The sequence below is a fragment of the Bombina bombina genome, chromosome 9 (genome assembly GCF_027579735.1).
Source record: "Bombina bombina isolate aBomBom1 chromosome 9, aBomBom1.pri, whole genome shotgun sequence".
Taxonomy (NCBI): Eukaryota; Metazoa; Chordata; class Amphibia; order Anura; family Bombinatoridae; genus Bombina; species Bombina bombina.
In genome coordinates this window covers 195587721-195598650 of record NC_069507.1, presented here as the reverse complement: position 1 = coordinate 195598650, position 10930 = coordinate 195587721, and the positions used below count along the sequence as shown (strand labels likewise).

At 36.1% G+C, this 10930-nt stretch overlaps 1 protein-coding gene across 1 annotated transcript in view; it reads right to left on the bottom strand.

Moving 5' to 3' along the window:
• Positions 1-316: 316 nt before the first annotated feature.
• The window catches only part of GOLGA7B (golgin A7 family member B), a 65373-nt gene continuing 54759 nt past the window's right edge, over positions 317-10930 (bottom strand). The window contains exon 4 of the mRNA XM_053692973.1: positions 317-427. Coding sequence (XP_053548948.1) covers positions 317-427 — 111 coding nt within the window. The remainder of the gene's footprint in view (positions 428-10930) is intronic.

Genomic DNA, 10930 nt, shown 5'->3' with positions numbered 1-10930 from the left:
ATATAAATATCATATGGAAGCCATAATTATTTTGATTACAGTTATTACTTACCATGTTTTATAAATGTCATACTGTATATTCCTTAGCAACAAGATGTCCTTTATTTGCTGTAATCATTTTTTTTAGCTGAAATCAATGTATTGCTTGATTTAGCCAGTGATAAAGTTGAAATCTGTGTAACTAGTTTAAATGATGTCTAACTCGGAAGAGGTATATAGTCTAATGTTAAAACCTTGTGCTCTGATATCTCAGTCTCCTTATTTCAGAAAGGCCATCATCTCGGCAGTAGAGGTCCCCACAGGGACTCTCTGCCAGTCATCGGGCCCTTGTAGGTACTCCGACTCCCCCAACACTGCTTGCACTGCTGGAGCTACCACTGCTGCTGCTGCCACTGCTACACCGGTCCTCATAAATGGAGATCTCAATCTTGGAGGGAAAATTATTAAGGATATCAATATAGATAAAAATAAAAAAATAGCAAAAAAACCCCCACAAACTTATGCTACAGACGTCCATAAATAAGATTTATTATATCTTTAATATTCAGTTGTATATTTTAAGAATTAGGTCCTGATTATCTAATACTATTGGGTTTGATGAGGCTATCTTAGAAGTCTTATCAGTATTGTGATTTGAGCAGCTCTTATTCTATTGGCTGTTCCCATCAGCCAATAGGATTTGAACTCTCATTCTATTGGCTGATTGGAACAGCCAATAGGATTTTAGCAGCTGTAATACTATTGGCTGATTGAAATCTTTCAGCAAATAGGAATGCAAGGGATGCCACCTTGGATGACGTCACTTGCATTGAAGTTCCAGTTTACGGCGACGACCGTATGAAAAGGATGCTCTGCGCAGGATGTCTTCAGGATGGACCTGCTCTGTGCCGGATGAATGAAGATAGAAGATGCCGTCTGGATGAAGACTTCTCCGGCTGGAGGAAGATGGAATAGGCCGCCCAGATGAAGACTTCTTGCCGCCTGGATGAGGACTTCTCCGGCTGGATGGATCCTTCAAGAACTGTAAGTGGATCGTCGGGGGTTAGTGTTAGTTTTTTTAAAGTTTATTTTGGGTGGGTTTTATTTTTATATATGGTCTGGGCATGTAAAAGAGCTAAATGCCCTTTTAAGGGCCATGCTCATACAAATGCCCTTTTCAGGGCAATGGGGAGCTTAGGTTATTTTAGATAGGGGGGGTTGGTTGGTTGGGTGGTGGGTTTAACTGTTGGGTGGTGGGTTAAACTGTATTTTTTTGCAATGTAAAAGAACTGTTATCTTTTGGTCAATGCCCCACAAAAGGCCCTTTTTAGGGCTATTGGTAGTTTATTGTAGGCTAGTTTTTTTATTTTGATAGAGCTATTAGATTAGGTGAAATTCTTTTTTATTTTTTTAAAGAGTTTTTATTGAAGTTTCAGAAAGCACAAAGAATACAAAATACAGCATTTGCCCCATCATAAAATTAACAGAGTACAACACAGGAATAGTGACACCCATCATATCTGTTAGGCCAATAGAGGAGTAACTGAACTATATATAAAGTTGAGTCATACATTTTTAGGGCTCACAGAGATAAACATAACAGTAATGCTACAATAAGGCCAGCCTTAACATGTAAAAACCTATGTTGTGTCTAGGGAGGTGTCCAATACATGACTGGGCAAACTGAAATGAAACTTCATTTTATATTTTAATAATTGTAATCTAGACTCCACATCTCTGGGATGAATAAAATGAGAATTTCTGCGATAATGTGGGGAGTTAGCTTTGGGGATGACCCTAAAAAGGTCATAGAGCACTGGAAGGAAGAGGGATTATGGGTTTGTTTATAAATCTAAGTATGCCATATATGTACAAGATAATGGCTAAGATAGGGAACTATGAGAGGCATCTTATATGCTATGTGTATCTATGAGGCGAGGGTACATATATCATTGGAAGCTGGGGAGGGGGGGAGAGCAGAACATTCTATGTACCCCCTAAGTGAAGCTATGTTGTAGAGCGTAGGATGGGGATAATAACCTGTACTGAAACATTATAGGTATTCCACTAGAGAGCTACCTATTAGAGATTCCTAACATTTCTGAGTACAACAAAAACAGCTTAAACAGCCTAAGAAAAATATAATAAGATTGCAGATTAGTATCATTTCCGTCTAGAATCTCTAGTATCAAAATGTACTAGAGTATGTAGTAGAATATGGGAGAGCTCATTCTACTATTGTCATAAAGCTGTAGTATATATTCAATCTAACTTATAATTTTGAACAGATAACTTGAAACATTTTTTGGCTTATAAAATGAAAGGAGGAAAAATAATATAACAATACAAAATTGTCTGCAGATAAGAAACTAAGTGGAGCAAGGCGCAAGAAGCTCATGTAGAAAAGTGGACCCGTGTGATGTTCTGACAAGCTCAAAATACATGGTCTCAATAAGGAAACTAAGTCAGAAGGCTCCCTAATTATGAGTATGTGGGGGTCTGATAGATATTAATAGCATATAGCTGAGGTCTGCGACATAATATGTATAAAGATGTAGCATTAGGGAGTTCGCCTAACTCAATGGAAGTCCTAGCAGAGGGTATTTTAATATTGCTCTTAGGATATGCAATTATCACTAGGGTAACATGTTTTATATTAAGTTAATCCTCATAACAGGGATCCAGGGGAGACATATATGAACATCCAATGTCCCTTTAAATATAGTAATTTCTCAAAGAGGTTAACATTTAAGACCCCTACAACCAATAGCTTGATAAAATCATATTAGGGTTTAAAAGTGCTATTATGCATATTATAATTTATATCTAGAAACCTCAATGTAAATAGCTCATAAAAATAGGTTCCTCTTACACGGGCCAAAATAATATATAGCCTAGATGTCAGTTTACCCTTATGATCTAGCGAAACTACTGTAACTCAACAGATAGCTTGTAGTATAAGTAACAGTTGGTCTGCAAACCAAGGTTGTGCTAAACTGACTAGTTATACCATATGGATCTATAATAGTATATGTGTCTAAGGCTGAGTCAAATAATCAATGATACCAGTATACATGACAATAACATGAGAACAGTAATGGATCTGGCATAAACTGGAGCAATAGTCTACAGGTTACCTAACACATGCCCACGAGAAAAAGGATATTGTAAGGATATATGATTGAGTTGCTGTCCCAGAAGCTTATTTCTGTTGTGAACGTTAACAGGATGAGCATACAATTTATAAGGTTCCTTTTGTAGTGTGACAACGCACTGGAGAGAATGACCAGTATAGTACAGAGTTTCCTAAGGGCACAAATCTTGATTCATATAACATTCTAGATTATAAGGTAACATGTAAAAATCCCTCATCTATGGGCTCAACTAAAGTATACCAGGGAGAGACAAATTTGTCAAACATAAGTAAGATCTCAGCCTAGCATAAGGGTGCATATAACAAGGCTTGCATCTGTTCAACAGGAAAATAAATTAAAAAAAAACAACAACAGAAAAACAAAAAAAAACAGCAGTAACAGTCTCTCTTTGTAAGGGAAGCTGAAGTGGTCATTTGCAGGTATAAGGATTTAACTCTCTAGATCGCTCCTACTCTCTGCCGACATATGCCAGATGGTGTCCAATCCTTCTTATCTGTCTAGGAGCTATGCATTACACAAAATGGCTGCCATAAAAAAAAAAACAAAAAAAAACACACAGTCAAAAGCAGCATTGCGGGCAGACATATAGTCTAAAAGAGCAGCTGAATAATAAAAGGAGAAAAAAGAAAAAGCCCCACATAAACAAATATCATGAGTCTCGCAAGTTTCCAACCAGTAATAGCATGTCTTGCTACAAATGAGTAAAAGTTGGGTGCTTACGATATCAGGGCTACAAACTCAAATTTACCCCACTCCAGATCTAAGTTTCATCGGTACACTGGGTGTTAGGGAGATCTGCCAATATACTGTATTGTAACATCGATAATGAGCTTTCAGAATCAGTAAGACGGGTCCGGTAATCGTCAGTGACCCAGATGTGTATAGATTCTCCTCCTGGCTCTCAATCACAGGCAGGGACCCGGCTGTATACCAGGAATACCATGGAAGGCTGGGGATGTAACTGTAGTCGCTAAGGCTCCCATTAGATTCCACATTCAGCTCAGTACCCGATAAAGCTGGGGTTCCTGTAGATGGGTTACTTTCATGAGCGGATAACTTCGTGCTAGTTAGCTGATGACCTATGCTCTCCCCTGAGCGATCCTTAGCTTCTGAGTTAGGAGATGCTAAATAAGTGGAGATGCTTTGTGTCTGGGATAGTGGTGTTGGTACCGCATCGTGCTGCGCAATAATGGGATTTGGAGGTACCTGTATTTGAGCCTGAAGCTCCACTCGATCGGCTGCTACCATGGCGGACACCTCCCCGTGCCCATAGCTACTCCGGATGATAGATCTCAGGTTATTGAATTGACTTGTCATCCGATGGTCAAAGTCCTCTTAGAGAGCTCCTAGTTCACTGAAGAAATCCTCCATGACGGGGTATTAGTGTTGACGAGATTTGGCTGATTATACTGGCTTATAATGGTGTTTTACCCCACGTGGCTTCACAAACGATTATATGTTATTCGTCCATCTTCAGAGTTGAGGGGTTTCTATTTCTTGTGAAATGTCAGGCATGTCCACAGGGTCTTTAGTAGGTTCACAAGGAAAATAAATAAATGTTAGGACGTATATTAGCTAGTTTATGCATGAGTTTTTAGTCCCAAGCCAGGAGCTGCAAGAAAACACGTCTGGTCTCCATGATAGCTGGCTCCGCCCCCATTCTTTTTTATTTTTGATAATTAGTTTTTTTATTTTTCGTAATTTAGTGGGGGGGGGTTTGTGTAACTTAGTTTTTGTTTTTCTTCCGTAATTTAGTACTTTTAATATTGTTTAGGGGTTAATAGGTTTAGTTAGTGGTGGTGATGTGGGAGGCCAGAGGTTATGGGTTTAATACGTTTATTTAGTGGCAGCGGGGTTGGGGAGCAGTGGGATAGGGGTTAATAAGTTTATTTAAGATGCGGCGAAGTCGGGGAGCGGCTGGATAGGGGTTAATACATTTTATTTAGGTTGCAGCGATGTCGGGGCGGCAAATTAGGGGTGTTTAGATTCAGGTTTATGTTATGGTGTTAGGTGTAAACGTTACTTGTTTTCTACCATAGAAATCAATTATATTTCTTTGTCTTGCAGCATCGAACATAAGCTTTTGCTGCTTTCAGACTCCCATTGATTTCTATGGCATCCACGGCTTCCAGGGTGGCTGATTGAAAACCAGGTATGCTGGGTCGGAAAAGACACAAGTGTAGCTGTTAAAAGTTTGATAACTGGGAAAAAGTGTCAGATAGAGGCCAGAATGTGTATTCGGAACATCTGCAATGACGTAAGCATCGATCTGCGTCGAATTGAGACCGGCGGATCGTATGTTACGTCACAAATTTCAAATTTTGCCGGTCTTGAGGCTTTGATAACTAGGTTGGATCAATCTCGCAACAATTACGATGCGGAATTCCGACGTATTTGCGGTTGACAGCTTGATACATATCCCCCTATGAATCAGGGGAGAAAAGTTACTAGTCCACTCAAAGTTAAAGATCGTTAACACATAATTACAGGAAAAGCATGTAAAATAAAAAGGAAAGGGGATTAAAACTTTATGTTTACTGTACATAATTAAAGGGAAAGTCTACTACAGAAATGTTATTGTTTGAAAATATAGCTAATCCCTTTATTACCCATTCCCCAGTTTTGCATAACCAACACTGTTATATTCATATAATTTTATTTCTGTGATTACCTTGTACCTAAGCCTCTGCAAACTGCACCCTTATCTCAGTGCTATTTACAGACTTGCATTTTAGCCAATAAGTGCAGACTCATGCATAACTCCACAGAAGTGAGCACAGTGTTAGCTATATGACAGAAATTAACTATCACTGTCATGCTGTAAAAAGCTAATAAAATGCACTTAGATAAAGACAGCCTACTGAGGCTTAGAAACAAACAGAGATTTAGAGTTTTAAAGGTTATAAAATATATCAATATAGCAATGTTGGTTGTGGAAAGGGGGGGGTGGTAAAGGCTTTACTTATCTTTTTTGAAACAATAACAATTTTGGAGTAGACTGTCCCTTTAAGCATTTTATGGCAAATTCATTTGAAATGTTTGCCTTCTTTTATGTTTTCTTATGCTGTCCTAGTAAGGGTGGAGTAAATCTGGCAGAATTCAGTACACTCACTGACCCTTTAATATTCTAAACAATAATTGTTTGGTCAGTACAGGAGCTTGCCACAACAAACGAGAGAAGATAAATATATACTCAAGATGGTTTTCAAGTCTATGGACTTAGAAATAAAAAAAAACTACACATTTTGCTAACAAAATAAAAGATTATACCCAAATGCTGAATCACTTGAAAGTGATTCACTTAAAAGCAACATATCTGTGAAATGCTGACTAAACATATGAACATAAAAAAGGAAGATATTTTACGAAATCTCCTTAGTAGCCGCATCCCTTTCTAAAGTGACTTTAAGCATCCAATCCGGTTGCTTGTCCCAGGACATATGAGACGGGCATCTGGCATGTGCACCCACAGACACTTCTTGTAAGATTATGGTGAAATCCCACAAGATCACAGAAAAGCAAATATAAATTAGGCACTGCAGATGCTGATTGGCTATTGTTTATTCACAATCCCATCATTGAAATCACGGGATCGCATGAACGATCGCGTGATTTCACTTTTTAACTTATTTGTTGTACTGATGCAGACAAATAAGTCACGTGACTGTTAGGCTACAACAACAAAAAACCACCGAGAGTGGCAGGGAGGGGAAAGGAGGGAATGGGGAGGAAAGAGAGGGGGAATCTGGTTATAATATTGAGGGATGGGATAAGAGGATGGGAAGTCAATCTGGGAGGGGGTAGGGTATTGACGGGGACAGCTACACTTAGAGTTGCCACCCATCCCTTAAAATACAGAACACTTATCACTTATACGTTACACATGCTGTAGGGTGTGCAGGGAGGAATATGAATAGCGCTGTCTAGAAACACAATACATGTTCCTCCCTGCACACCCTGCATCATGTGTAACTCATACGTGTCCAGGAAAACATGGCTGAGGTGGCAACCCTAGTCACACACAGAATTTTTTTTTTTTAATTAGCCTAGTTTACAGCAATCTGGTACCTAAGATGGCAGCAAAAAGGGGAAGGTTAGAGAGTGTTTGGGGGGTGGATCAGGGAGGTTGGGGGGGTAAGGGGTATCCTACACTGCAGAAAATATAAAAAAAATATTAAAAAAAACTTTTATTTTAAGATGGGGGTGACCTTTGGGGGGTGGGGGAGAGAAGAGAGCTGCTTGAGAGGGATTAGGGAGGGATCAGGGGGATGTGTCAGCTGGGAGAGTAATCTATACACTGAAGCTAAAATTAACCATACAAGCTACCTAATTAACCCCTTCACTGCTGTGCATAAAACAAGTGTGTTGCGCAGCGGCATTAAGCAGCCTTTTAATTACAAAAAAGCAATGCCAGAGCCATATATGTCGGCTATTTCGGAACAAAGGGGATCCCAGAGAAGCATTTAAAACCATTTGTGCCATAATTGCACTAACTGTTTGTAAATAATTTCAGTGAGAAACCTAAAATTGTGAAAAAGTTAAGGATTATTTTTATTTGATCGCATTTGGTGGTGAAATGGTGGCATGAAATATACCAAAATGGGCCTAATTAATACTCTATTTCTGTTTAAATGTAGTGATGGCAAAAATGCTAAAAATGCTCTGGTCTTTTGGGGAAGTTTTTGTCTGAAATGCCCGGTCTTTAAGGAGTTAAAGGGACATACAACTCAAAAAATCAATTCACCATAATTATGCATGTTTAAAAACTTTACAATGCATTTTAACTATTAGTTTTGCCTAGCTAGAGTGTAGTATTCCATGAAATACAGAACCCTGACATTCCTATGTGCTGCTAAGTGATTGGTTAATGTGCAAAATGTCATTTATATCTCTCCCTTATTGGCCACAGCAAACTTTACTAATAAAATTACCATTTTAAATGCAATTAAAATATGTATTTTGCATGTAAGTCTTGTGTAATGTTTTGAATAATTTCTGATGCAAAAATAAAAAAACATACTTTAATGTCCCTTTGATGGCTGATATATATATATACACACAGTATATATATATATATATATATATATATATATATATACACATACAGTATGATGCAATACATAAACATAACTTTAACATCCCTTTAACCACTTCCCCCCCGGACTTATTTGTCTACATCAGAACAACAAATAAGTTAAAAAGTGAAATCACGTGATCGTTCATGCGATCCCGTGATTTCAATGATGGGTGGGGAGTGCCTATGATGCTAGGCATGCCCTCCAGCCCGCAATCTATGCCGTCCTAAGAGTGTTATGGCCCAGTGCAGTTAGGGCGGCATAGAATGTCCTAGGGGCGGGAAGGGGTTAGGGGTTGTGACTTGTTTGAGCAACCATTCCAATATTAAATAATATTTTATCAATTTCTAATGCAAAATAAATATGTTTTATCATCTGCAGTAAAAAGCCTTTAGTGGAAAACTAAAACCTACATGAAAGCTGTAGCTGACTCCACTTAAATTCATATTCATTATTAATGCATATCTATATGGCCTGCAGAACTTTCAAACTGTTTATACGGTTTGTGTTTTATGATCTGCATAAAAGTTCAATTGTAGAAAGCAGCTGCACACTCACCTCCTTAGGGGGAAAATTAGGAAATTTCTCAAAGCAATATTATTAATGGTGGAACTATTTCCAAAGTAAAAATATACATATATATAAAACAGCAAACTGTTAATGATTGTTAATATATCATATGCAATGTAATACTATACCAGACACACACACACACAATGATAAAGCAAATAAATATAGTAAAAGAAAAAAACAATAAATATATATATATTACGGCGCAAAATTGCTGTAAATTAAAAATATTTCCAAAAATAGAAATCTTACTAGTTTATCTTTATTAGATATGTGCATTCATTTACAAATGCAAATTTGTTATTGAAACATGGATATTTGTTCCATTTTCAAGAAACAAATATCCAAACGCATGCACCACCAAATTTGAAGAAAACTAAGTAATGATGAAATTCATCAGTATTCATTAGTTTCCTTTAAATTACCTTAGGGGTTACAATTACTTACCTCTAGCACACTGGGATTACATGAAGAGTAGGGATGGGTGAATGTTTCGCAACATTCAAAAAATGAAACAAATTTTAACACATTCATTAGTTTGTTTCGAATTTCAAATGTTTATACAACATTCTAACATTCGTTTAATGTAATAGTATTTCTAATGCTTTCTTTAAATTTAATATTCAATTCATATTTTTCTAATAATTCGATTTGAATTATGCCATATTCTAATTCGGAAAATTCTAATTTATATATTTGTAATAGTATTTATTTTGCTTTCTTTAAATATAATGGTCGAATTATAAAATATTCGAAATAGAAACATTCAAATTTATATATTTGTATCTATTATGTATCAATTTATTAAATTCCCTACCACATGAACTATTGAACTTCTGAATAGTATTTGTTAAATCGAATGTTACATTGGAAATTATGAATACGGACATTTGATTATTATGAACATTCGAAATCGAAAGTGACATTCGAAAACTGTAAATAGCATTCGATTATAGAATATCTAAGAATATTCGATCTTATCAACATTCGATCAAGTGAATCGAATTTCTACAATAACATTCGTTCTAACATTCAAATTCGAATATAAACACTTTCACCCATCTCTAATGAAGAGACAGAAACAAATTAAGCTACTTAAATCGACAGAAAAACTGTGATTAATTCTCCAAGATGTTTGGAACCTACCTGCTTGAGTTCCTTAATAACTGTGTGCAGGTGTACCTAGAAAAATGGATGGGGTTTTGAAGGCAAAGGTTGGGCAAACAAAATATTGATTTGATTTAGATGTTTCTTTTGTTCACTAACTTTGCATTTTGTTAATTGATAAAAAATAAACTATTAACATTTCTATATTCTTAAAGCATTCTTATAGACCTGCTGAAAACTTTTGCACAGTACTGTGTGTATATATATATATATATATATATATATATATATATATATATATATATATATATATATATATATATATATATGTGTGTGTGTATGTATGTATGTATAGGTATATATGTATATTTTATATGTGTGCTTGTGTATATATATATATATATATATTTTATTATTAGTTATTTGTAGAGCACCAACAGATTACACACACACACATATATATATATATATATATATATTATATGTGTGCGTGTATATATATATACATAAAAATACACAGTAATTACTTATAGAGTTGAACTGAATGGAGATTTTGGAACGTTAAATCTCTTTTTTAAATGTAAAGCTCAAGCACAATAAATGGCACAGAACACTGAATTAGGGTTCACTAGAAGTTCATACATAAATTAAAGCAGAATCCAGTAAGCGACTGAAGTGTTGTAATTGGTTCTTGTTCAAAAAATCATTATCAGGACTTCTGCACAGAACTTTTATTATAACTTAGTGTCAGTGAATGTTTACAGAGGCCTTATGTATGTTACAATTAGCTAAACTTATCAAAGTAAGAGATTCTAGATAACTGGTATGTTTAATTATGCAAAAGATGTAAAAAGGCTTGAATATTAAAAAGCTGCAGTAAAGAGATAATGTACGGTAGAGATTCAGAGAAAATTCGATATATGTACAAATCCAGATATTTGTGTATTGCACTTTTATATGAACATATCTGGCAACAAAAAGAGCTGAATTCTGTAGACTCTTGCTGTTTTTGGGATTCGTTTACTAAACAAATTATGAATTGCA